Genomic DNA, 27,271 nt, shown 5'->3' on the forward strand with positions numbered 1-27,271 from the left:
CACTAAGCATAGCACCAGCTCCATTTATGTTGCTGAAATAAAAGGAAAACGATAATCTTGCCTCGGGAACAGAAATGGCTAAAGCCCGCTCTGATATAGTCCCACATATACACACAAAATATGACTATAAAACACAAGTAGGAAAATATAATAAGGCCTGTCCTGCCCCAGCAGTAAAGAAACATACCTGACATTTTACTTTGAATACTGTTGTTAGTTATTGTTTATGGCTAACAGATTAGATTACAGTGTCTTATTTCATTGGTTTAATCAGTGTCCACAATCACCTGGTCATGTCAAGTTTGATTCTCTACTTTTGCTTTTACAAATATTTTTATTCAAATGCAATCACTTTTTTACAGTATATAGATTATTATTATTTCTTTTATTTATTTATTTTTTTCAATTTGCTTAAATCAGTACTTTTAGGTCTGGGTGAAGAAATCCATGATCGATAGTGGAATTGCAAAGTAAACTGCATGGATCATGTGGTTTAATAACCCCAAGCATCCATCAGCAGCCTGTCAATGATTCACAGATCTCACAGAGGCAGATGAGGTGACTGCAGCACTCAGCATTCAGCAGGTACGTTTTCGTAACATTTAACTTAAATAAATATATAAAAAGTTGTATAAACACGATCTACATGCTGAGCTGTGATCGGTTTAAACTAGAGCTTTAGATCAGAACATGTTTGTCTTTAACTGTCAGTGTCAGTGGAACATATGTGACAGTCAGTTATAACTACATTTCCGACTGTTATCATTTTTTTTTTAATGACAAACTGTTTTATCACTAAACTGGCTTCTACTGCATTGCAGTAAATATTGAATACAATAGTGTGATTTTCATTGGATTGGCACATATACAGTCAAAATAAACAAGTTAACTGTTCAGGACAAAAGTGAAAGTATAACGTTATGGCATTGGGTTAATGGTTAATCATTGTAAAAAAGTTGTTTCCACAGAGGTCAGATAGAAGGAAAAGCAAAAGTGTTTTCTCCAGATGTGTGTCTGAAGCATTCAGGTGTGTTAACACAATGCAAAAAGAGAAACATGTTGTTGCTGCACATCAGTCTGTAAAGGGTTATGAACAATTTCCAAACAATGTGGAGTTCAACATTCTACAGTGAGAAAGATTATTCACAAGTGGAAAGTATTCCAGACAATCTTTCCAGGTGTGGATGTCCAAGCACATAACCCCACTGGTCAGAGAAATACAGAAAAACCCCAAGAGCTAAATCTCAGACCCTACAGGTCAAGTCCATCACAGCACAGGTAGAAAACCGAACAAGTACAGTTTGTTTGGAAAGGTGAAAGGGAGAGGGAAAGTGAAAACCCTCTTCTGCCAAAAAGAACATGAAAGCACAACTGAGGTTCACAGAACAGGACCTGAAAGAATTACAACTTCTGGAACAATATTCTATGGACAGATGAGATCAAAGTGGAGTAGTTTGTCTGTAATGCCCACCACCACGTTTGGTAAAATAAAAACAGCATTTCAGCAGAAACACCTCAAGCACACAAGTGAAGAGGTGTTGATTTGGGTTTGTCTTGCAACCACAGGACCTGGGCACCATGCAGTCAATGAGTCGACCCAGACTTTTCCCATTACAGAGGCAGCAAGAAGTGCTGCTTTGTCCTGTTCCATCCGTTTTACATGCTGACGCTTAGGGTCAAGACATCAAGATACACAACTTTTCCACAGGAGACCAGTGTTTAGTGCACATTGTGCGCTGATGATAATCATAACACAATGTGGGACACATGGTTACTATAGTAAGGAAGTATGTGTGTGCCATTGTCACTGTTTGTAGCATTTTGGTTTTCTGTAATTTATATTGTAACTTAACATTACCCTAAAGTTTTTGTGCCCAACCCTGATGCAGTGTTTGTGTGTACTGTATATAAAGTAATTTCTGTAGCATCAATTATGGAGCGTAGCCAATATGAGACACCAAAGGATGTACAAAGAGGCACAATCTGATGCCTTAGGAAGCATCGTTATCTGACCCTGTAGGATGACAATGTTATGGTCGACCATGAACTCCTCTCTATACTGGAGTTTTCTAGAAGCACATATGAGGCCACGTGACCTAGTCAAGACCTAGACCTCAACCCCAAAACCTCAGGGAAGTGAAGCAATGTTGTAAAGAATACAAGGGCAAAATTCCTCCACAAATTCTGTCCACCTCCCTATGAGACTTTTTCACTTTATATTCTACATCATTGCTTTAAGCGTCAAATATTGAAGCGTCTGGGTTTCCACTGAACTACACTGAAAGCTCAGAGGACTGATCACTGAAGCAAATGGTTATCTTAAGTGTCAGCATGTAAAGCAGAAGGGACTGGACGAAGCAACGCTTTTTAATGCCTCAGGGATGAGTACGGTCTGGTTTTACCCACGTTTTTTTTCTTTTTAGCTTCATTTTTGTTAAATAAATAATGGCAGGGTGTTGTTGTTCATCTGAGGTTGTATAGTTACTGCCTAATACAATGACCCCTTACGATCAAATGGTTTTTATTATGTTTTTACACAAAAAAACATAGAGCTACATGCCTAAGTTACCAATAGAGCGCAACATCTGGTCGTCACTTGATAAGTTGATTTTGATTAGAAGAGTTTAGACACAATGTTAAGTCTAAAAGTAAAGTGTATTACCGATATAAAAAAGAACTAAATAGTAAGTTTGTTATCCTGTAACTTCACCCTGTTGACGCTGTTTTCATCTCACTCTCAGTGCTTCATCATGCTTTTCCACACTGATAGAAATCTGGGAATCATCAGGGTTTTGGTTTTCCAGCTTATCCTGACGCACCTTTGCAGAGGTAAGTCACAATATAATCTTAAAAGTTCAATATGATGTCACTAATAAAGCTGCCTGAGCTTCCACGAATGCTGGATTATAGGACTAAAATATTATTTAAAATAGTCAAAATTGTGCTTTGGTTTTCATTTATTTAGAATTTTGCTGCTTTGCTAGCACAAGGTCTAAAAAAGTATTAAACACTGACAATGTAACTGTGTTATTATCAAGTTTATTTTATTGTTGTGTTAGTTCTGTTTAATTTAATTAATTTAAATCTAGCAAAGTGATGGTCACTATATAGACTGATCTGGATGGTAACAAATGTAATTATATACTGTAGGTTGTTTGTTCCAGCAGCTTAATATGACCAACAGACGTCTTACAGTTGGGTCTAGCCGCTGTAGTAGATGTGACGCCTTCGTGCAGAATTTTATAGCATTTTATACTTTTTTGGAGAAGACATTGTGAGGAAACTCTGGTTCCTAAGAGAGTAGCTGATTTTTTTGTGCCGGCACCAATAGGTTGCAATTTCAACAGAGACCTGCTGCCAGGGTAGCGCTCTTTCAAGTGTAGAGACAAATACGTATGTGGTCTTTTAGGATATAAGACTTGTTGACATGAAAACATTTGTATTTCCAGGTCAGTCTGAGCTGATTGGTTCATCTCAACCAATAGTGGCACCACTTGGTGAGGACGTCATTCTGCCGTGTCACCTGGAACCTAAGCGAGATGCTGCTGGCTTGACACTGGAGTGGACGAGACCTGACCTGAACCCTAGATTTGTCCATGTGTGGCGCTCTGGTGAGGAGCTTGTGGGTACAAAGCATAAATCCTTTGAGGGGAGAACATCACTTTTCATCGATGAGCTGAAGAATGGAAACATTTCCCTGAAACTCTCTAAAGTACAAATCTCTGATGAAGGAACATACAGATGCTTCATTCCAGCACTGGATAAACAGTCTTTTGTTCAACTGGTTATAAGTAAGTATGAACATCAACCCCATCTCCTAAAAAGTTTATATACAAATAAACTGCAAACATAAAGAGTTATTCATTATGTTCTGATATTCTGCATGTATGAGCCTTTACTCTACTACAATAACAGAACTTTTTTCCCCTTTTTTTAGCATCAAATGCTGTTTCATTACCAGTCATAACTTTAGCAGGGACTGATGAATCCAGCAGTGGGGTGGTTTTAAAGTGTGAGTCTGAAGGCTGGTATCCAGAGCCTGAGGTGTTGTGGTTGGACGGTGAGGGAAACGTCCTCTCTGCTGGACCTACAGAGACAGTCAGAGGTCCTGATGACCTCTATACTGTCAGCAGCAGAGTCACTGTGGACAAGAGACACGGAAACCGCTTCACCTGTAGAGTCCAACAGAACATCATCAACTGGACCAGAGAGACACACATACATGTTTCAGGTAGATATGAGTTTTAAAATGGATGAAAAACACATTTGTTAGAAAAAGCTTATGTTTAAAATTATTTAAATGTCATGTTTTTCTGTGTTTTCTCATTTCAGATGATTTCTTTTATGTCCAGTCCATTATTTTTCCTATCACAGTTGGTCTGGCTGTTAGTTTGGCTGTTTGTTTCCTCATTATTCTTTCACTTGGCTTAATTTTATGGAAGAAGCACAAGATTATCAGTAAGTCATAAATTAAATTTTGTTATTTTATTTCTGTAGCTAATGTTATACATAATTTTACATTATAACATATTATATTCTGTGATACTTTGATCAAACAAATCCAAATGTTTTTACTACTTTATTTTACTGAATTATTTTGTGTGCAAAATAGGACAGTGGGCTGAAAATGATAATGGACAAAAAAAGAACGGGTCTAAAACTAGGAAGACTGAAGCTCAGGTTTCCACTGAAGAAGAAACAGAGAGAGAGCAGCTGATGACTGATAATACAGTACAAATGGACGAGTTTGATGGAGACAATAAGAACAAACATGTAAGTAAAGAAACAACTTGCTTCCAGTAGACAAGCTTTGTGTTTTCAAAGTAATGATGAAGACAATACGAGCAGCTGCAAATAGAATTGATGATTAGATTTAATATTATTTGTGAAACTAAAAATTTCAACTTCTAAATAATGTTTTAAATTTTTATTCATATGAACAGCTCAAATTTGAACTGACTAAAGATCAGACTAGAGGGGAGTCTCAATTTTATCTTTGATGTCTTGTCTCTCATGTCCAAAGAACAACCTGCCAAAAACAAGCTCAAAAACAATGAGGTTTGTTTCATAGAGTTGGTCCTATTGTATTAAAAATGTCTCATAATCTCTGCTGGATCAAAGATCTGCAGGCAAGTTCAACTTGGCCTGGGTCTCTTTAGGTTATCAGGCTTCACTGAGCTTATTTTTTTTTGTCCCAGATACCCTTCATCACAAAGCTGTAATCAAATGGATCTATTATCTCTGGGTTTGTAAAGTGATACTGTTGGAGGACAGTGTCCATGTTCTGGTCATAGCAATTTTTTAAATACAAAAAATGTAGTTATTTAAGTCCCATCAGAAAATGTTTTCAGCAGCTTCAACTTTTTCTAGACATAGAAAACCACAGTCTGTCATAGGCCTGATCATCTCTATTGCTTGTAGTATTATAATTCAAATAGACACTAATAAAACATTGCTCATAATTTTCTAATTTTTCTCAGATTAAAAACAGACAGACTGAAGTCCAGCAGCTCAAAGAAGACACTCAGAGGATGGAGACAAATCGGGAGACAGTGATAGAAAACAAGGAAAACAACAGCACTGAGGTTCATCTTTCTACCTGCATTTTAGAATCAGGTTTAATCACCAAATACAAGGAGTTCAGTTTGGTCCACATCAACAGATACATTAATAAAAAAATCTAAAATATAATAGCTCAAATTGTTATTTAGATTTTTAGTTTAGGGTAAATGCAAAAGTCTCCACTGAGGTGGAAATGACAAATCGTTTGATACCGATACAAATGTCTTTGTTCAGATTAGTTCAGTGATTCATAGTCACTGTTTCTCTTGAGCTAAATGTTTAAATATGGGTCTCGACCCGAATGCAGAGGTAGAAGTCTGAGCAGAATCCATGTCATGCAAGTAAAAGCTTTAACGTAAAGGAGCCGGCATAACCAGAAAAGTCAAAGGGCTGAGCAAGAGACAGGTGGGGGCCAATCAACAGGATAAAAAGAGTCAAATAGGTCAAATGACTTCTGTTGTTAAAACTAAGATAAGTTACACAGAAGATAAAGAGAAATGCTGTATGTGAGGTAACAGTGTCAGGGCAGTTACTTCAACAGGATACACAGAAAATGGGTCATTTACCTCATGAAATACACAGTCCAGTAAGTAGCTGCAGAGTCCAGACAGATGACTAGATCAAGTGAGTAAGTACAATGCAGAAGAACATGGAGACAGGGAAGAAAGTTCGGACAAAGTGGTAGGAACAGAAGTAACCACATGAGCAGAGGGGGAGAGCAGACCACCAGCTGGGAGAGAGTGGGTGTGAGCAGACTGAGGACTGTGTTTATGTGTGTGAATGAGACCAGGGGACAGAGGACACAAAGGAACAAAACAGAAAGTCCAGGACAAGAACCATGTAAGTGAACTTCAGTACATACAACAGTGAGTGTGTCAGTGTTTATACCAATGCAACATTCACTGTGATTCATCATCATTTCACATTTGGTGTGTAGCTAATAGAGGCTGACACGTTCATGATGTGCACTGGTAGCTGAATAGTTACTGCTGTTCAGCTGTGGACTTTTGTCACACTTGTTCCTCCTGCCCTCACATCTTCTGACTGTATCTCCACTGCCTACTGTCAAATTAAGCCAATAACAACCAGAAATAAAAAAACAAGATGTGGATGAGTTAATTTAACCACAACGTAACAAATGTTGTAGACGTGTTTTAGCAGCAATATTTAGGTTTCAGTTTAATATTTAGACTTTCAGTAACAGGGATCATCAATGACTTTTTATTAAATATTAAAATATTATCAGAACAGACCAAACTGAAGAACCACTCACAGGAAGTCTCTAAATCCTGCTACTACAGGTATAAATCTCTGTTTATTTCTTTCTTTCATCAGTTGGACGGAAGTGGAGCAGATCCAGCTCAGACCTCCTGTCTGGTAAGTCGTCATAGTGGGAAACAATTTATTAACTCAACAGTTTGCTGAAAAATGTTCACCAAACCAAGATAAACTTCAGTGCACAGTTTTGCAGCTTTGACAGTGAGTGTAAACTGGTTAAAGGTTCAATTTTAGTTCCTGAGTTCAACTAATGGAACATGCAGAGATTCTAACACAGGAGTGGGCGAGTGTCACAGATTAAAAAGATTAATTATTATTATTATTATTATTATATGATAAAATACACAGAATAATCTGATCTTTGTCTCAGGTTAAGTTGCAGGTTGTTTCCAAACAAAGGTTCAAAGAAGAGAAGCAGAGGAATCAGGAAGCTGAGAGCAAAGTTCAGGAGCTGAAAACTGAGAGAGACAACGTTTGTATGATTTTATTACAAAACAGTTTTTCTAGACATTAGTCCCCCTTCAAATCTGTGTTTATTTAATATTTAATTCATTTGTAAGTTTGTATGTGTAATTATCAAACAGGCTGCTTTACTTTTTACATTATATCATGTTCATATTTCATGTCCTTTATTTTCATTTTCAGTGTAGTGAACAACACACATAATTGAGCAAGTCAAAACTGAGTTACTTCAATCTATCAAAAGACAAAGTAGTGGTTACAAATGTGAAAATAGATCATCATCATGTACAATCTCATTAAGCTTCTTTAATCTGTAAACCTGTTCATATGCTCGAGTTGCTCTGAGTTTTTCTTCATGTGTCACTGTGTTTTATAATTTCTCACATGCTTTAAAATATTATCACATGTAGTCTCTCTGCTCGTTCTCTCTTCCAGCTGGAGGGAAACCTAAAGGAGGAAAAACAGGAAAGAGAGAGAGAAGTGGAGAAGTTGAAGAAACAGCTGGAAGACAAGAATAAGGAGGTTTATTTGATTATTATTAACTTTCTGAATTCAGACATGTTTACTGAAATCTTAAATCTTCCTCACATGACACTGATTTGTGTCCAGCCTTGTTTGTCCTCAGTCCATCTTTAAATCTCTTCCAGCTGCACTTTTTTTCCACCTTTACTGATTTATGTTTAGTTTATCATGAAGTAAAATGACACATATCAAACAAGTGGAGACAGGATTAAAAGTCAAGACGGGAGTGAAAAACAAGCCAAGATCAAAACCACAACATTTCATGTTTAGGATCAGGATCCAAGTACAGCAGATATCAGGTGAAGTCCCTTAAATGCTGTTAATAATCTAAAACAACAAAAAGGGAAAAAGGCCAAATACTGTCAGAGATTATTTGTGCTTAATGAGGAGGAGAAGCTTTTGTGGTGAAAGACACTGGAGGAAACAGAAGCTAAAACAAATCAGTAAAATCTGTTTGCATCTTAGTTATACTGTTCATATGTTCGAGTTGCTCTGAGTTTCACATCAGGTGTCACTGTGTTTTAGAATTTCTCACATGCTTTAAAATATTATCACATGTAGTCTCTCTGCTCGTTCTCTCTTCCAGCTGGAGGGAAACCTAAAGGAGGAAAAACAGGAAAGAGAGAGAGAAGTGGAGAAGTTGAAGAAACAGCTGGAAGACAAGAATAAGGAGGTTTATTTGATTATTATTAACTTTCTGAATTCAGACATGTTTACTGAAATCTTAAATCTTCCTCACATGACACTGATTTGTGTCCAGCCTTGTTTGTCCTCAGTCCATCTTTAAATCTCTTCCAGCTGCACTTTTTTCCCACCTTTACTGATTTATGTTTAGTTTATCATATAGTAAAATGACACATATCAAACAAGTGGAAACAGGGTTAAAAGATAAGACGGGGGTGAAAAACAAGCCAAGCTCAAAACCACGTTTGGAGACAGTTTTAAAAGTAATGAAACAGAAGCTAAAACAAATCAGTAAATTCTGTTTGCATTACAGTTAAACTATTCATATGCTCGAGTTGTTCTGAGTTTTACTTCATGTGTCATTGTGTTTTAAAATCTCTCACATGCTTTTAAATATTATCACATCTAGTTTCTCTGGTTGTCTCTGTTCTGTCCCAGCTGGAAAGAAACCAAACTGACACAAAGAGACAGCTCCAGGAGGAAAAACAGAAGAGAGAGAAAGCTGAGAGAGAAGTGAAGGACTTGAAGAATCAGCTGGAGGACAAGAATAAGGAGGTTTATTTGATTATTATTAACTTTCTGAATTCAGACATGTTTACTGAAATCTTAAATCTTCTTCACATGACACTGATTTGTGTCCAGCCTTGTTTGTCCTCAGTCCATCTTTAAATCTCTTCCAGCTGCACTTTTTTTCCACCTTTACTGATTTATGTTTAGTTTATCATATAGTAAAATGACACATATCAAACAAGTGGAAACAGGGTTAAAAGATAAGACGGGGGTGAAAAACAAGCCAAGATCAAAACCACGTTTGGAGACAGTTTTAAAAGTAATGAAACAGAAGCTAAAACAAATCAGTAAATTCTGTTTGCATTACAGTTAAACTATTCATATGCTCGAGTTGCTCTGAGTTTTACTTCATGTGTCATTGTGTTTTAAAATCTCTCACATGCTTTTAAATATTATCACATCTAGTTTCTCTGGTTGTCTCTGTTCTGTCCCAGCTGGAAAGAAACCAAACTGACACAAAGAGACAGCTCCAGGAGGAAAAACAGAAGAGAGAGAAAGCTGAGAGAGAAGTGAAGGACTTGAAGAATCAGCTGGAGGACAAGAATAAGGAGGTTTATTTGATTATTATTAACTTTCTGAATTCAGACATGTTTACTGAAATCTTAAATCTTCTTCACATGACACTGATTTGTGTCCAGCCTTGTTTGTCCTCAGTCCATCTTTAAATTTCTTCTAGCTGCACTTTATTCCATTTTTACTGATTTCTGTTTAGTTTACCATGAAGTAAAATGACAAGTATCAAACACATTTGAAGACAGTTTTAAAAGTAAAGACAGGGGTCAAAAGCAAATTAAGACCAAACCCATAACAACATGTCATGTTTAGGATCAAGATCCAAGTACAGAAGATAGAAGTTGAAGTCCCTTAAATGCTGCTAATAATCTAAAACAACAAAAAGGGGAAAAAAAGGCAAAATACTATCAAACAGTATCTGTACTTAATTAAATTAGAGGAGAAGCTGATGTAGTGAAAAACACCAAAGACAAGCTAACAGTAAGTAAATCAGTAAAGTCTGTACATCACAGATTAATGAGAATTTCTTAGAATCTTTACTGAAATGTGTGTAGAGGTCACAATGTTCTTTGTTTCTAACATAAATATTATTGTTCATATTAACCTGTGACACTGTCCTCTGGTGAAATATGACAGACACTGTATGTTATTTGTCACCAAAAATGACCAAGTCATTGTCCTCACTGCTTAGTGACATCTAGTGGCTGTAGTGAACTTTACACTGTGACTCACTGTTTAGTTTGGAGCCTGAAGTTTAAGTCCAGTGTGAAACAACTATTGTTGATACAACAGTCACATGACATAATGTGACATTAAGGAAGACGTGATTTTAATACAGACCATGACTTATTTATTACCCATAACATCTTTTTAGTCTCTTACTACCAACAGATCCCTGACTCTGTAGGTGGTGGTGAACAGTTTACAGTAAAATGATCAGATTCTAAATCAGACTGTAAATAACAATGGTTTAAACTGAGCATAAATACAGTTTTAAAACATGAGGTTTAACCAAATGCTCCTATTTTTTCTTACATTAGTCACCATGTCATAAGCATGATAATGTAGTTTGATTTAAAATAATTACTTACAGTATTAATGGTTCAGTGGATTAACTGCAATACCACAAATTAAATGTATGGTTTGAAAATGTGTTGTCAATAAAATAAACCATTTAACCAGTCGATTTGTGAAAGAGGCTAAATGAAAACACATAGACTAAATTCTGAGTTTGTTATTATTTTATCCTCTGTCTTAAATGCAAAAACCCAACTGTGGCTTTAATAAACCACTGAACAAATCAGACAATAAAGGAGCTTCATGCCAAAAGTGTTAGAGTTTATCTGTACCAACTTATTTTATAACAGAATATATTTCTCATCTCCTCTGTGTCTTTGTCTGCTCTCAGCTGCATCAGCTATTGGCTGAAAATAAGAAGCTCAAAGAAGAGAAGCAGACGAGTAGATGAGCTGGAGACAATGAAACAAGAGGTTCATCTTTTTCTGATGTTGAGTTTCATACATACATTGAGTGAAGATTCTTAATTTAAAAAAAATGCATCAAATATATTATTAAAATGTTTTTGTCACAAATGTTGATGTGCAGAAAAAAATATGACCTCATGAATTTACTGAATAACCAAACGTTATTTTGTTTTGCTGAGTTTTTTAAACACTTCTCGATTTGGCTAGATGTAGAATTCAGCCATAAACTGGGTTCTAGTTTATTTAAATCAGAGACATATTTCTTGTTCTAGAAGAAGAGAATGACTTTAATTATTCAGACTGTTTAAACAATGTGAATTTAGCAGATAAACAAAAGAGCATCACTCAGGTGTTGCTGGTGTCTTTGCACTGCAAAGCTGAAAAGGATCACGTTTCCTCTTGGATTAATGTGATACAGTATGACCAGGCTAGTTTTTAATATTTCATAATACAGCCAACATACATTTAGTGAAGTCGTGCACTGGCTAAAAACAGGAGCTAAACTATTAACCAGTGTATTTACTGAAGAGAAGTCTGCTCAGTGTGAACACGAAGGAAAAGTCTTTATGCAGATTTCACATGTAAAGTTATAGTATCACCATGTTTTTAGCACAACACTATTGAAGCTGACAGCTACTGCAAATACATCTGTCTCAGAAACCTGTTCTGCACAATATGTAATAACTACGTTCACCCAGGGACATTCACAAATGAACCATCATAAACAGGAACACTTAAAAGATAAAACTTTATTTAGACAAATATTGGATTATTGCACTCTAAACATTGTTTGTGCATCTTTGTCTCCTTCCCTTTCTGAACTCTTTGCCTCCTGCAGGACCAACATCTGGGGGCTGGAAGTTAAAAATACAGAAATCCTATAATTGGTTATTGTACATTGTATTCTGCCTCTGACCTGGTGTAGAAGGACCTGAAGACCTGGACACCTGGAGACACACTGCAATGCAGTCTGGATAAATCCAAATAATCTGGTTCATACTCACTGAAAGAAAATTATGGATCCAGCTGTCATACAGCTTTTTCATCTGATTTTATTTCCCTTTTGCTCCAAAAACTTCAGGATATATCTACTTCTGTCAGCAACAGAAAAGTTATTGTTTACAACTCCAAACTCTAAATGTTATGTTCAGCTCACACAACTCAAATTTGATGTTCACTCATTTATTGTTTTGTATAATGTATATGATGTAAAATATTCCTTCATCCTTGTTTCTCTGTTATACACTGATAAAAACTCAGATAAATACATGTTTGATTTCCACCCTGTGGACTCCTGTGTACATTTGATGACAGCTTCTGGTTTATGAAACTGTCAACTTTTAAATGGATATTTATGCAAGATTTAATATTGTAAAACATACATGAATATGTACTGTGTCTGTACTGTTATATACAATATAACATTGTTTATGATGGAAGTGAACTTAAACACTTTGTAACTATTGATTTTCTTTTTTTTTAGTCTCATAAATAAATAACTAAAGTAAAAAAAAACATTGTTCACTACACAAGTGACTGTACCATGTTCAGCATTCAGAATACTAGTTATTTTAAATCTGGTGAGTGGGACAGTTGATACAATAACACAGCAGAGGTTCTAGTGTGGAAATGCAGACAGGCTGATTCAAACAGTGGAAACCTCTAATATATATGTGTGGTTTGTGTCTGCAGGACTCAAATTAACTCCAGCATCTGTAGCATCTAAAACTAAACCCAGACCAGCATATACTGAGAGAACTGACATCTGGCCTTTTAAAAATAGTCCATGACCAGTCAGTGGCTGTGTGTCTCTTTTTAAACCTTTTCTGAGTGTGAGAAAGTCTTCAGCCACTGCAAGTGAGAACAGATTGGTGATTGTCTTGTAAAGTATCTGTTCAGACTCACAACCTTTTCCACATTGGGTTGTTCTGTGCTTATACCCTGATGTGTGAGGATCAGTCACTTTTGCAAAGCCCCGAGTTTCCCAAAGTGAAGTAGTCCCACCAGCAGCAGCAGCAGAGCCACCATGGTGAAAAGAGTCCGCAAGACGAAGAAAACATGAATGAAGTGATCTGAGGATGAAGACGTGTCTTTGTGAAGCTCTGCAAAGACATGAGTGTATCTGCTGTGATATTGTGCTTATTTTAGAACAACTGGCAGAAACTGAAGAATAGTTCGATGTTTAGACTAAAAAAGCAGTAATAATAAAAAAGTATTTTACCTTTAATAATCAACAGACTCTGTGGTGATTCCCCAACATCAGAGATGTTACATTTGTAAAGTCCTTCGTCAGACTTGGAAACACTGTGAATGATAATTTCTCCTGTAGAGCTGTTTGCTATGAAACGTCCATCTTTATAGAAAGAAGGAAAAATATTGAAGGACGTCCTCTTGATTCTGCAGCCCAGAGTCACATTGTCTCCCTCCATAACAGGGAGAACAGGACTCTCCAGGATCACAGGACCAGCTGGAAAAATAAAGATTTATATTCATATGTTGACATTTTATGAAACACACTAACTCAGGCTTTTTTTTTTTCATTTTAAAGAAATATAATTTTAGTGACCAAACATACCAGTAACAGTGATGTTGACGATGTTGCTTCTCTTTCCTTCTTTAGTCTCACACCAGTATTCTCCACTGTCTGCTCTGTAGGCTCTGTCAATGGTGCAGGAAGCTGTTGCTGTCTCGTTTGAATCACAGACTGAAAGAAATCCCTCAGTATTTCTGATACCCCTCAACTGAGTGGAGTCATCGAGACCCTCACAGTGAAAGGACACAGACTCGTATTGGAAGAGCTGCAGTTTGGTTGGGACGATACGAAAAGCTTAAAGAAAAAGGCAGAGACCTTTAAAAACAAATATCAAGTTTTAATAAGATGTATGAAATCATCACTGTGTGATATTCTCTCTGGTTACAGAGCTACACACATTTCCTAAACACTAAAATTAAGCTTATATTTCATCACATAAATAGTTGAAGAGGTATAAATAAATTACAATACACTTTTTTATGGGCTTAATTTGAATTAAATTAAAAGTAAAATATGATCTTAAGTTTTAAAATGATCTGCTACTTACCACTGTTATGGACACGTCCATTCAGCAGAATGACTAAAAGAATCACTGGCCAGAAAAAGGATGTAAAGTCGTATATTAGGCAAAGATGCATTTATGTACCAGGTTATATAAAACTTCAAAAGAAACATGTGACTCACCCAGTCTGAGGCAGTGAGCTGTGACCTCCATGTTGTCTTGCTGCTGTCTGAACATCTGACTGAACACCAGCTGAAATTTAATGAACCTGAGAACTTCCTCTTCCTGTGCAGCACGTAATGCTGCTAGAGTCACAGTGACTTTAACTATGTGTATTCTGGGTGTCTTTAAGTTGTAGACCACTGTTCCTGCCCCTCCTGGGTGCTGAACTGCCTTTGTTGTTTTAAAGACCTGTGAAGCCTAAAAGACAGAAGAAGTGGCAAAAAAAATGAAAGTCATCAGTGCTATCTACGATTTTGACCACGCTACATTTATCGACCTGACTCTGCTTGTCCCTCAGGTTTTGTGAGTAACCACATCCTTTTGACTCTCTGTTGCCGACCTAGTGAATGACTAAGGGTTATGAGTACTGATCTCTGCCCATGAGGAATCAAGATCATCTCGAGCCCTTGTAACCACATCATTGTAAGGACAAGATTTATCACATCATGTCTATGCTTTAATCATCCCATGTTCACGTTTTCACCAAGCCATGTGATTATCTGGCTACTCCTGTATACAGAGCTCAGAACGAGTGTCCATCATGTGTTCAAGTATCCCATGGTTACCTGTATCAAGGAGTTTACCAAGTAAATATCCACTGTGAGGATTCTCATGCCAATGAACGAAGTTTGTCACATAAGAGAATTATGGAATCCTGAGCTGAGAGACTATTGCATTAACGCAGTGTCACTAAATGGAGTTTTTGACATTGTTCACTAAAGAGATGTGGAGTTCTTTTCACTATCAGGGATTGGAGGTTCACCACAGCGACCTTCCACGCACTCATTACCAGGCTGCCTCTTTTACGGATCTGGACCACTACATCTTCCCCAGTAGATTTTCCCCCCCATCTATCTTTTCTTCAAATTACTCTTCCAAGCTGTATCTAAGGTTCTACCGACACTGCCGGGACTATGCTCTGCTTTCCCCCATAAGACCCCTGCCTCACCTCCAGATTCCACTCATCTCTCCACTCACTCTAGAAAGTCTAGTTTCATGTTTAGACACCATATCCCACAAGTCATTGCCAAGCTACTCATCTGGGTGTCCTCTCTGGAGACTGGAGTTTAGCACCACCTAATGAGTCAGAGGACTCACTACATCTCCCTGGATGACATGAACAGGGAACAGGAAGTGGAGAAAATGGGCTTAAAAGTAAAAATCTAGAACAGGACGTGGGCCAGAACATGACAAAAAGTTTAGCTCTTAAAGACACACGTTTTAGCATTACCATATCTTTACCATTATTTATATATCTTTAAAGTTAAACTAAGGTATGAGATGATGCCTCATTTGTTCTATTTATTCTATTCAAATTTGTTCAAGTTCTAAAGAAATTAAATTATAATGTTTAAGGAACTATTCTTTTACCCTTAAAGCATCAGTTTTCTAGTAAAACATTTAATGTTTTGCTCGATGAAAACTTATGTTACTTGACTTGATTTGACTTTATGATGTCATTTGAAAGCGAAACTAAATCTAATGCATGACCCTCTGTAATTCATTAACCAGACAAAATATGGTCAATGATCTTATTGACTCAAGGACCTGGTCTTGGTGGCCAGCATTCAACAGGTAAGTCGTCTTCTGAATTCAATTTAAATCTATTGTATGTGCTGTTTTTAACTGTTTGTTTGCAGCCAACTCTTATAGAAATCATATAATATAACTGCTAAATAAATCCATCTTAAAGTCTCCGTGCTGCTACAAGTTTAACTGCTACAAAGACATATGCATGTACAGCTACATTGGACAGGACCATCTGCAATGACAAAAATGAAAATGTAACACTTTCAGATTACAACAGCAGAGCAAAATGAAAAATATGATTCATTAATCTGTGGTAATATTTGACAGGAACAAACTCTGAATTGTGTAGTAATGTGAAAATTGTTTTGTGGCTCGAATAATGATTTCACATTTACTAATGATCCAGTTCTTTTCCATGACTTGTGGGAAAGAATGAACGGATCCAAATCCTGTCTGAGAGCTCTTCTTTTTAACATTGTGCCCAAATTTCCTTGCTTGTCCAGTATCCACTCATCTCCTCTTTATGTGAACAGCGAGAACCAACCAGCCACAAGAGAAAGACTTAATTTAAAGGCTGTATGATTTGTCTATTGTTGTCCCTAAACACAGCTTTCAGTTGCCCCCTCCTCATTTGCTCAGAGGGTGAGAGCAGAGGTCATCCAGTGACATCATGAATGAATGAATGAATAAAGGGGGTAGTGTGAGCAAGAACAAAGTAAATCAGAGAAATAAAATGTTATTTCCTGATTGTTTCACAGCAGTTATGGTCACATCTCCACACAATGTGGCAGGAAAGATTTTGTATGAATGCAGCTAAAGCGTATGTTACTCCTGTCTGCTCTTCCTCTTTTATGTATTTATAAATACATACATAAAATACACACACACACACATCGCTTGCATTTTATGTATTTATTTTGTATGTACACACAAAATAATTAGGTTGGTGTTCTTCACCCCAGTGTAAAGCAGATTTTGCTGTGCATTTTAGATATTGTGCTTAAACACTTTTCCCTTGCTGAAGGAGTGTTCAGTGGGTGGCTTTGATGCAGGGGATGTGCCAGAATCAGACTACAAGAAGCCGAGGCCAGCAATCACTTTAGGGTGGCGGTGGTCACTGAGAGGCCGTCGGCTCAGCAACCAAATGCATATCTAGCTGACCCAGCTACACACTAGCATTCCTGTGCTAGCTACTAGCGTTGCTATGCTGATCAATAGCACAAGAGTAATTTCTAGCGTAGCTTAACCAGAGCACAAAAACATTGTTGAGATGTAAATTTTATAATAGTATAATACTTAATATACAATATAATAATAGTAACAAAGCTTAATTGTTTCTGGTCTGATAAAAGGTTCTGCTTTGTGGTAACACACGTTTTGAGAGTTTATTATATTGTGAATCACTGGAAACGTCGAGACAGATATGTGCTGGCTGCAAGATGTGCAAGTCCACAACTCGCCTACACAGCAACCGAGGTTCGTAGCCAATTAGCTGGTAATTTTAGTTTATCGTAGTCCACAATGAGGTCTTTCACTCCAGACAAGGCGAGAGCTGGGAGCATAGGTGTTGTGACAGTCATCCTATGATGTTCTTTCTGGGTGACGTGCTGACAGATGAGTGTACAGGGAGGAACCCATTAGCTGTTGTTGACATGTTTATTCTCCAATAATTACTCCAAGATATTGCAGTATTTTTTCCCCCCCACCCTCTACCACAGGATCAAAACATTAGCTAGATTTCAAACTCATTGCCATAGTGGTCACCAAGGCCACGCTTTGTGGCTGGGTGGGGGAACACGTGGTGGGGTGGGATTTGAACCTGCGGCCTTTTGTATTCTAACCTAATGCTCTACCACTGTGCAATTCTTAAAGTATACAAGTTTCTACTTGTCTACATGGGAGCTGTATTCAACAAACAGTCTTATGAGAGGGCAGGAACAACCAACCGATACAGGAGTTAAAGTTGAAGTACTTGTTGCAGTGATTTGGTGCAGCTTGAAAGTTGGCTGCATATAAACAGGATGAAACAAGGCTTTCAGTTTTAGGTAGCTGACTGTGGGCTGGATGGCCTGAACTTGAATAAACTTTAACCTGCAAAAAGTGAATTTGTCAGGGGTATAGTTAGGGTGGACCCAAGAGATGAGACTGTGCGAGCAACTCAGAATAACTAAAGGCTTTTATTGGCAAGAACTTAACGAAAACAGAAACCGCTCCTAACAGGAGGTTACAAGAAAACAGGCTCGGAACAGGTAAGACACAGAAACTATCCACAGAACCACAACACGAGGGGAGTTAACTTAATATAAAAGAAAACAGAAACTAACGTCGACAACAAGAGAGGAACTTAATTAGCTAAAAATAAATACAAGACTCCGAGATAAACAAGACTGGAAAATGTAATAATCTAAATGACCACACGGGAAAAAGCATAGGCTACTATTTTAACATAATATACTTAACCAGAGACATGGGACAGGAAACAACTTCACAACTGAAGGGTGGGTGAAAAACAGCACAGGAGAATATCTTAATCAAAAGAAACCTAAAAGTTAAACAAACGAACCCACGGAAAAACGCTAAGGAGATTGACAGGAATATAAAAGGACACAAACTACTGAACAAATGAACAGACATATTAATGACTAAAGTAAACTAAAGGCACTGATAAACTGAAGAATGCAAAAGCCTATCTAAAACACAAAAACCAGGCAGAGAAACAAGCAGAGAGAACTGGAGACTAAACCTATACACTGGATTAAACCGAAGGCAAACCTCAGACCAAAGGGTAAAGATGCACAGAGTCCAGAATACAAAAGTCCAAAAAACAAGAGTCCAGATTTCCCAAGAGTTCAGAGTCAACTGTAGGTTAGGTGATGATGACAATGACTGTAACAACAACAAGGATCTGACAGGGGAGTAAGGGGAAGACTGAACTTAAATAGAGGAGGGAACAGGTGCAAACCATGAGGGACAAACGAAGGCAAAGCTGGAGAAAAGAAGCAAGGCACAGGAAGTAGGGAGAAGGGGCCACAAAATAAAAGTCCACGGACAGGAAGTGCACTGGGACCATGACAGAATTTGTCCTGCACAAACCTAAAAACGTGTTTCATTTACAGAACTGCAGTCTGTCGTTCCCTCCTTGCTCTCTCAGACTTTGGTTTTTCTGCGTTCTACTACACTCTTGTTCAGGTAAATCACACACACACATACAATAAAAACGTCCCTTAAAATTATGTCTATGCAACTGATTTTAAAATGTGATTACGTTTGAAGATTAGTGGATGATATTCTGTTGCAGTGTTTGAGGTGGTTGGTGGTTAAAGAAGAAATACAAACCACAGAAAGTGTAATGAGGTTCAAAATAGATTCCTCATAAAACGTATTTGCATTTGCAGTTTTGCTTTATAGAAATGTAACTTTAAGGAGACAGGACTCACTGTAACAATAAGGTCACAGCTATAATATACTACTACAGAATAGTTATCAAGTTATTAAACTTGGGACATCACAAAGTGATTCAGTCACTTTTAGCTCCATGGCATCAGCTGGATGAATATTTTTCTCTGACACTTAAAATAATGAAGAAAGAAAGTATCTGTTATAAACAATATACATACTGCTCAGCCACAACATTATTACCACATGGTGTGTAGGTCTGTCTGATGCTTTTAATTCTCATCCTTGAAAGTAAAAACACTTTCAAACAAATGTAGGGTTTGTGGTATTTACATTTTTTTGCCCAAGTACCTACTGATGTTTTTTTTTTTTTGTACTTTTTGTTGTGCTCAGCATTAGATGCTTCTGCCCCTCCTGTCATAACTTTATCTGGAATTACTAAAGCCAGCAGTGGAGTGTTGTTACAGTGTGAGTCTAAGGGCTGGTTTCCAGAACCTGAGGTGTTGTGGTTGGACGGTGAGGGAAACGTCCTCTCTGCTGGACGTACAGAGACAGTCAAAGGTCCTGATGATCTCTATACTGTCAGCAGCAGAGTCACTGTGGACAAGAGACACGGACACAGATTCACCTGTTGAGTCCAACAGAACAACATCAACCAGACCAGAGAGACACACATACATGTTTCAGGTTAACATGAGTCTTAAAATGGATGAAAAGGACAGTTACAAAAATCTTATGTTTAAAATGATGTTTATTTTCTGTGTTTTCTCATTCCAGATGATTTCTTTTATGTCCAGTCCATTATTTTTCCTGTCACAATTGGTCTGGCTGTTAGTTTGGCTGTTTGTGTTGTCTCTATTCTTTCACTTGCCTTAATTTTACGGAAGAAGCAAAACATCATCAGTAAGTCATAAATTTAGTTTCATTGAAAAGAGTGAACTGACGTTATAAAATGTTTCTCTTTCATGAGTTATGAGGTGTTATGTCTCATATTATTCAAAATTTAATTTTGTTATTTTATTTCTATAGCTAATGTTATACATCATTTTACATTGAATTTTGTAATATTTTGAGATACTTTGGTCAAATGAATGAAATTGTTTTATTCTACTTTATTTTACTAAATTCATTTTTACACAGAGTGCAAGGTTATGGAAACTGAAGGGCAGGTTTCCACTGAAAACGAAACAGAGAGAGAGCAGCTGACTGCTAATACAGTAGAAATGGAGGAGTTTGAGGGGAAAAAGAAAAAGAAACGTGTAAGTAACGAAACAACTTACTTCCGGTAGACAAGGTCAAATGTTAAACAATACAGTCAGTCCACAACCAGGAACAAATGAGTCCTGACTGATTCAAGTTTTATAAATGAACAATTTCCTCTTGTCTGAATTTCTTTCACTGTTTCCAAGGTTGAAAACGAAGAAACTGAGCTGCAGCAGCTTCATGAAGAGATTCAGGAGAAAGAGAAGAACCTGCAGATTCAGAAGAACAAGCTGGAGGACAAGAACAAGGAGGTTTGTTCTTAGTATCTGTCAGACACTGGATCATATAATGACATATTTGGTTTGTTATAGTAATCATTTATATTTATGTCTCCTTACAGCTGGAAAAAGTCAAAACCCCACAATCTTGGTGGTGGTTTTGGGTGAGTCCTCAGGGTATCAATGCAACACAACATTCTGAGTGGTCTCAAAATATATAGAAGAAAATGTGTCCATTACATCACAGACCACATCATTAGCTTTTCATCACTAAACTGAAACTTAATTTATTTTATTTATTTGTAAGAATTTGCGAGAATGTGTAGAATTGTTTCTTAATGTGTTCCAGAGTTCATCCCCGTACGAAGGAAGACGGATGGAAGTAGAAAAAGAAGTGGAGACACTGAAGAATCAGCTGGAGACCATGGAGACAGAGTTACAGACTAAAATCAAAGAGGTTAATTTGATTATTATTAACTTTCTGAATTCAGACGACATGTTTACTCCTAAATCTTCCTCACATGACACCCATTTGTGATCAGCCTTGTTTGTCCTCAGTCCATTTTTTAAATGTCTTCCAGCTGCACTTTGTTTTCCACCTTTACTGATTTATGTTTAGTTTATCATAAAGTAAAATGACACATATCAAACAAGTGGAGACAGGATTAAAAGTCAAGACGGGGGTGAAGACAAGTCAAGATAAAAACCACAACATGTCATGTTTAGGATCAGGATCCAAGTACAGCAGATATCAGGTGAAGTCCCTTAAATGCTGTTAATAATCTAAAACAACAAAAAGGAAAAAAGGCCAAATACTGTCAGAGATTATTTGTGCTTAATGAGGAGGAGAAGCTTTTGTGGTGAAAGACACTGGAGGAAACAGAAGCTAAAACAAATCAGTAAAGTCTGTTTGCATCACAGTTAAATTGTTCATATGTTCGAGTTGCCTTGAGTTTTACTTCATGTGTCATTGTGTTTTAAAATCTCTCACTTGCTTTTAAATATTATCACATCTAGTTTCTCTGGTTGTCTCTGTTCTGTCCCAGCTGCAAAAATACCAAACTGACACAAAGAGACAGCTCCAGGAGGAAAAACAGCGAAGAGAGAAAGCTGAGAGAGAAGTGAAGGACATGAAGAAACAACTGGACGAGGTTCATTTGATTATTATTAACTTTCTGAATTCAGACGACATGTTTACTGAAATCTTAAATCTTCCTCACATGACACTGATTTGTGTCCAGCCTTGTTTGTCCTCAGTCCATCTTTAAATTTCTTCTAGCTGCACTTTATTCCATTTTTACTGATTTCTGTTTAGTTTATCATGAAGTCAATGACAAGTATCAAACACATTTGAAGACAGTTTTAAAAGTAAAGACAGGGGTCAAAAGCAAATTAAGACCAAACCCATAACAACATGTCATGTTTAGGATCAAGATCCAAGTACAGAAGATAGAAGGTGAAGTCTCTTAAATGCTGCTAATAATCTAAAATAACAAAAAGGAAAAAAAGGAAAAATACTATCAAACAGTATCTGTACTTAATTAAATTAGAGGAGAAGCTGATGTGATGAAAAACTCCAAACAGAAGCTAAAACAACCAGTAAAGTCTGTACATCACAGTTTAATGAGAATTTCTTAGAATCTTTACTGAAATGTGTGTAGAGGTCACATTGTTCTTTGTTTGTAACAGAAATATTATTGTTCATATTAACCTGTGACACTGTCCTCTGGTGAAATATGACAGACACTGTATGTTATTTGTCACCAAAAATGACCAAGTCATAGTCCTCACTGCTTAGTGACATCTAGTGGCTGTAGTGAACATTACACTGTGACTCACTGTTTAGTTTGGAGCCTGAAGTTTAAATCCAGTGTGAAACAACTATTGTTGATACAACAGTCACATGACATAATGTGACATTAAGGAAGACGTGATTTTAATACAGACCATGACTTATTTATTACCCATAACATCTTTTTAGTCTCTTACTACCAACAGATCCCTGACTCTGTAGGTGGTGGTGAACAGTTTACAGTAAAATGATCAGATTCTAAATCAGACTGTAAATTCTGCAGTAAATTTTTGATAACAGAAAAAAAATGAATGTGTCTGTTTGACAAATGTTGGTCAACCAACAGTCAGCTGACGATAGGTGGAAGGAGACCAATGAAAGGTTGGAACAGACCCAGAGGGTCCTGGATACAAAAATGGTGGAGCTTGAACAGACTAAGAGACATGTACATACACACACACACACACACACACACGAAGAAAAGTTAACAATGGTTTAAAATGAGCATAAATACACTTTTAAAACATGAGGTTTAACCACTTGCTCCTATTTTTTCTTAGATTAGTCACCATGTTATAAGCATGATAATGTAGTTTGATTTAAAATAATTAACAGAATATATTTCTCATCTCCTCTGTGTCTTTGTCTGCTCTCAGCTGGATCAGCTATTGGCTGAATATAAGCAGCTCAAAGAAGAGAAGCAGACGAGTAGATGAGCTGGAGACAATGAAACAAGAGGTTCATCTTTTTCTGATGTTGAGTTTCATACATACATTGAGTGAAGATTCTTAATTTTAAAAAATTGCATCAAATATATTTTATTAACATGTTTTTGTCACAAATGTTGATGTGCAGATAAAAATATGACCACATGAATTTACTGAATAACCAAACGTTATTTTGTTTTGCTGAGTTTTTTAAACACTTCTAGATGTAGAATTCAGCCATAAACTGGGTTCTAGTTTATTTAAATCAGAGACATATTTCTTATTCTAGAAGAAGAGAATGACTTTAATTATTCAGACTGTTTAAACAATGTGAATTTAGCAGATAAACAAAAGAGCATCACTCAGGTGTTGCTGGTGTCTTTGCACTGCAAAGCTGAAAAGGATCACGTTTCCTCTTGGATTAATGTGATACAGTATGACCAGGCTAGTTTTTAATATTTCATAATACAGCCAACATACATTTAGTGAAGTCGTGCACTGGCTAAAAACAGGAGCTAAACTATTAACCAGTGTATTTACTGAAGAGAAGTCTGCTCAGTGTGAACATGAAGGAAAAGTCTTTATGCAGATTTCACATGTAAAGTTATAGTATCACCATGTTTTTAGCACAACATTATTGAAGCTGACAGCTACTGCAAATACATCTGTCTCAGAAACCTGTTCTGCACAATATGTATTAACTACGTTTACCCAGGGACATTCACAAATGAACCATCATAAACAGGATGACACATAAAAAATAAAACTTTATTTAGACAAATATTGGATTATTGTACTCTAAACATTGTTTGTGCATCTTTGTCTCCTTCCCTTTCTGAACTCTTTGCCTCCTGCAGGACCAACATCTGGGGGCTGGAAGTTAAAAATACAGAAATCCTATAATTGGTTATTGTACAACTTATTCTCCCTCTGACTTGGTGTAGAAGGACCTGAAGACCTGAACACCTGGAGACACACTGCAATGCAGTCTGGATAAATCCAAATAATCTGGTTCATACTCACTGAAAGAAAATTATGGATCCAGCTGACATACAGCTTTTTAGCTCATCTGATTTTAGTTCCCTTTTTCTCCAAAAAGTTCAAGATACATCTACTTCTGTCAGCAACAGAAAAGTTACTGTTCACAACTCCAAACTCTAAATATTATATTTAGCTCTAACGACTCACAGACTTTTATATCTTATGTCCACTCATTTATTGTTTTGTATAATGTATATGATGTAAAATATTCCTTCATCATTGTTTCTCTGTTATACACTGATAAAAACTCAGATAAATACATGTTTGATTTCCACCCTGTGGACTCCTGTGTACATTTGATGACAGCTTCTGCTTTAAGAAACTTTCAACTATTAAATGGATATTTATGCAAGATTTAATATTGTAAAACATACATGTATATGTACTGTCTATACGGTAATATTCTTGTTTATGCTGTAAATGAACTTAAACACATTGTAACTATTGATTTTATTTTTTTTAAATCTCATAAATAAATAACTAAAGTAAAAGACCATTGTTTTGAAAAATTACAGTGTAGAAAAAAAAATGCTACTACAAAAGTGACTGTACCATGTTCAGCCTTCAGAATACTACAGTTATTTTAAATCTGGTGAGTGGGACAGTTGATACAATAACACAGCAGAGGTTCTAATGTGGAAATGCAGACAGGCTGATTCAAACAGTGGAAACCTCTAATGTGTGGTTTGTGTCTGCAGGACTCAAATTAACTCCAGCATCTGTAGCATCTAAAACTAAACCCAGACCAGCATATACTGAGAGAACTGACATCTGGCCTTTTAAAAATAGTCCATGACCAGTCAGTGGCTGTGTGTCTCTTTTTAAAGCTTTTCTGAGTGTGAGAAAGTCTTCAGCCACTGCAAGTGAGAAAGTGTGACCCCGTAGTCCCAAATGTTAGTTTAAAAAAAAAAAAAACTCAATGAATTTAAAATTAACAAGGAGGGTGAAAAAACAAAAATATTGGTGATTGTCTTGTTCAGAATCACAACCTTTTCCACATTGGGTTGTTCTGTGCTGATACCTCGATGTGTGAGGATCAGTTACTTTTGCAAAGCCCCGAGTTTCCCAAAGTGAAGTAGTCCCACAAGCAGCAGCAGCAGAGCCACCATCACTATGGTGAAAACAGTTCGCAAGACAAGATAAACGTGAATGAAGTCATCTGAGGATGAAGACGTGTCTTTGTGAGGCTCTGCAAAGACATGAGTGTATCTGCTGTGATATTGTGCTTATTTTAGAACAACTGGCAGAAACTGAAGAATAGGTCGATGTTTAGAGACTAAAAAAGCAGTAATGATAAAAAAGTATTTTACCTTTAATAATCAACAGGCTCTGTGGTGATTCCCCAACATCAGAGATGTTACATTTGTAAAGTCCTTCGTCAGACTTGGAAACTCTGTGAATGATAATTTCTCCTGTAGAGCTGTTTGCTATGAAACGTCCACCTTTATAGAAAGAAGGAAAAATATTGAAGGACGTCGTCTTGATTCTGCAGCTCAGAGTCACACAGCCTCCCTCCATAACAGGGAGAACAGGACTCTCCAGGATCACAGGACCAGCTGCAAAACAAAATAGCTTCATGTTGACATTTTATGATATTCACTTGATGGAAGATCCAACTCTCAACTTCATTAGACTTTTTTCCGAACCCAACACTTTGTTTTCAATTTTAAAGCAACAGCACTTTAGTAACCAAACATACCAGTCACAGTGATGCTGACGATGTTGCTTTTATTTCCTCCTTTAGTCTCACACCAGTATTCTCCACTGTCTGTTAAGTAGGCTCTGTCAATGGTGCAGGAAGTTGTTGCTGTCTCATTTGAATTACATACTGAAAGAAATCCCTCAGTATTTCTGATACCCCTCAGTTGAGTGGAGCCATCGAGACCCTCACACTGAAAGGACACAGACTCGTATTGGAAGAGCTGCAGTTTAGTTGGGATGATACGAAAAGCTGGAGAGATGTAGAGTTGAAACTGTTAACAAAATTACTACAAACATTACCAAAATATTAATATTACTCTCATATTTTATTGCAGAAAGTCCAGAACGTTTAAACAATTTACAATACACTTTATTATAGGCTCAATTTGAATGCAATTAAATTAAAATATGATGTGAATAGTTTTAAAATGATCTGCTACTTACCACTGTTATGGACACGTCCATTCAGCAGAATGATTAAAAGCATCACTGGACAGAAAAAGGATGTAAAAGTTGTATATTAAGCAAAGATGCATTTATGTACCAGATTATATAAAACTTCAAAAGAAACATGTGACTCACCCAGTCTGAGGCAGTGAGCTGTGACCTCCATGTTGTCTTGCTGCTGTCTGAACATCTGACTGAACACCAGCTGAAACCAAATGGCTAAGAACTTCCTCTTTCAGTGCAGCACGTAATGCTGCAAGACTCACAGTGACTTTAACTCTGTGTATTCTGGGGGTCTTCACCTATATGCATTTGATAACAGCAGACCACTGAAATGCCTTGTTTCTATTGTTTTAATAACTATTTAAAGTTAAATCTTAACAAGACAACGTATACAGACTCAATTTTTGCCTGCCTGAGAGCCCAGTACTACATGTTCCACTCTGGATGGTGCAGACGACACCCTCTCATCCCACAGCAGCCTGTAATGACGCCTCCCAAGGCATCAAATTGCGCCGCTGTTTTACCTTCTCTGGCTTATCATAATGACGCCATCACATAATTTATTGAACACTCCGGTTCGCCACCATTTGAGGCTACGTACACACAAAGCTGGAAGATGAGGAAGACGAAAATGACGAAAGATGACTTTAAGTTCACACTGTGTTAAGAGAAAACACGGACCAGACACTAAAACATCAGGGTAAGGTTATAAAACTCTCCTTTCGGCTTTATCCCATGAGTTCGGGGTCGCCACAGCGGATCATTGTCCGCATGTTGATTTGGCACAGTTTTTACGCCGGATGCCCTTCCTGACGCAACCCTCCCCAATTTCTACCGGGCT

The 27,271-nt window shown here is 37.0% G+C and overlaps 3 protein-coding genes across 8 annotated transcripts; 1 reads left to right on the plus strand and 2 right to left on the minus strand.

The window, feature by feature from the left end:
* Nucleotides 1-515: 515 nt before the first annotated feature.
* Nucleotides 516-24,662, plus strand: LOC137137531 (butyrophilin subfamily 3 member A2-like). Of its 2 annotated transcripts, XM_067523926.1 has the most exons (16): nt 516-585; nt 2,742-2,829; nt 3,450-3,791; nt 3,938-4,231; nt 4,333-4,458; nt 4,613-4,773; nt 5,481-5,585; nt 6,898-6,939; nt 7,211-7,312; nt 7,738-7,824; nt 8,411-8,497; nt 8,947-9,063; nt 9,513-9,629; nt 21,786-21,890; nt 23,188-23,269; nt 24,096-24,662. In XM_067523926.1, the coding sequence occupies exons 2-15, from the start codon at nt 2,751-2,753 to the stop codon at nt 23,245-23,247; spliced, it is 1,824 nt and encodes a 607-aa protein (XP_067380027.1). In that variant the 5' UTR covers nt 516-585; nt 2,742-2,750; the 3' UTR covers nt 23,248-23,269; nt 24,096-24,662. The 2 variants fall into 2 exon arrangements, with proteins under 2 accessions (XP_067380027.1, XP_067380028.1); XM_067523927.1 differs by lacking the exons at nt 21,786-21,890; nt 23,188-23,269; nt 24,096-24,662 and adding exons at nt 11,000-11,081; nt 11,914-12,357.
* LOC137137571 (carcinoembryonic antigen-related cell adhesion molecule 20-like) lies at nt 12,483-14,392 on the minus strand. Of its 2 annotated transcripts, none has more exons than XM_067524031.1 (5): nt 14,293-14,392; nt 14,156-14,200; nt 13,651-13,902; nt 13,297-13,542; nt 12,483-13,177 (listed from the first exon to the last, which is right to left on the minus strand). In XM_067524031.1, exons 1-5 carry the CDS (start codon nt 14,345-14,347, stop codon nt 13,035-13,037), a joined length of 741 nt encoding a protein of 246 aa, XP_067380132.1. In that variant the 5' UTR covers nt 14,348-14,392; the 3' UTR covers nt 12,483-13,034. The 2 variants fall into 2 exon arrangements, with proteins under 2 accessions (XP_067380132.1, XP_067380133.1); XM_067524032.1 differs by having other exon boundaries at nt 13,651-13,873; nt 14,293-14,348.
* LOC137137570 (high affinity immunoglobulin gamma Fc receptor I-like) lies at nt 23,986-26,883 on the minus strand. Of its 4 annotated transcripts, XR_010915741.1 has the most exons (6): nt 26,563-26,882; nt 26,425-26,469; nt 25,979-26,230; nt 25,590-25,835; nt 25,269-25,468; nt 23,986-24,111 (listed from the first exon to the last, which is right to left on the minus strand). XR_010915741.1 is itself a non-coding variant. In XM_067524029.1 (5 exons), the coding sequence occupies exons 2-5, from the start codon at nt 26,443-26,445 to the stop codon at nt 25,320-25,322; spliced, it is 609 nt and encodes a 202-aa protein (XP_067380130.1). In that variant the 5' UTR covers nt 26,446-26,469; nt 26,563-26,883; the 3' UTR covers nt 23,986-25,319. The 4 variants fall into 4 exon arrangements, 3 of the variants coding, with proteins under 3 accessions (XP_067380130.1, XP_067380129.1, XP_067380128.1); XM_067524029.1 differs by having other exon boundaries at nt 23,986-25,468; nt 25,979-26,171; nt 26,563-26,883; XM_067524028.1 differs by having other exon boundaries at nt 23,986-25,468; nt 25,590-25,721; nt 26,563-26,883.
* Between the last annotated feature and the right edge of the window lie 388 nt (nt 26,884-27,271).

The sequence above is a fragment of the Channa argus genome, chromosome 12, assembly GCF_033026475.1.
Source record: "Channa argus isolate prfri chromosome 12, Channa argus male v1.0, whole genome shotgun sequence".
Lineage (NCBI taxonomy): Eukaryota > Metazoa > Chordata > Actinopteri > Anabantiformes > Channidae > Channa > Channa argus.

Excerpts from the sequence above, each read along its gene's own strand:
- LOC137137531 (XM_067523926.1), top strand. The coding sequence starts at position 2,751 with ATGCTTTTCCACACTGATAGAAATCTGGGAATCATCAGGGTTTTGGTT. Across the intron at positions 5,586-6,897 it reads AGGAAAACAACAGCACTGAG|TTGGACGGAAGTGGAGCAGA; the intron begins GTTCATCTTTCT and ends TTCTTTCATCAG. Across the intron at positions 7,825-8,410 it reads TGGAAGACAAGAATAAGGAG|CTGGAGGGAAACCTAAAGGA; the intron begins GTTTATTTGATT and ends TCTCTCTTCCAG.
- LOC137137571 (XM_067524031.1), bottom strand. The coding sequence starts at position 14,347 with ATGTTCAGACAGCAGCAAGACAACATGGAGGTCACAGCTCACTGCCTC. Across the intron at positions 13,903-14,155 it reads TGGACGTGTCCATAACAGTG|CTTTTCGTATCGTCCCAACC; the intron begins GTAAGTAGCAGA and ends TTTTTCTTTAAG. Across the intron at positions 13,543-13,650 it reads CGTCAACATCACTGTTACTG|CTGGTCCTGTGATCCTGGAG; the intron begins GTATGTTTGGTC and ends TTATTTTTCCAG.
- LOC137137570 (XM_067524027.1), bottom strand. The coding sequence starts at position 26,617 with ATGTTCAGACAGCAGCAAGACAACATGGAGGTCACAGCTCACTGCCTC. Across the intron at positions 26,470-26,562 it reads AGCTCACTGCCTCAGACTGG|TGATGCTTTTAATCATTCTG; the intron begins GTGAGTCACATG and ends TTTTCTGTCCAG. Across the intron at positions 26,231-26,424 it reads TGGACGTGTCCATAACAGTG|CTTTTCGTATCATCCCAACT; the intron begins GTAAGTAGCAGA and ends ACATCTCTCCAG.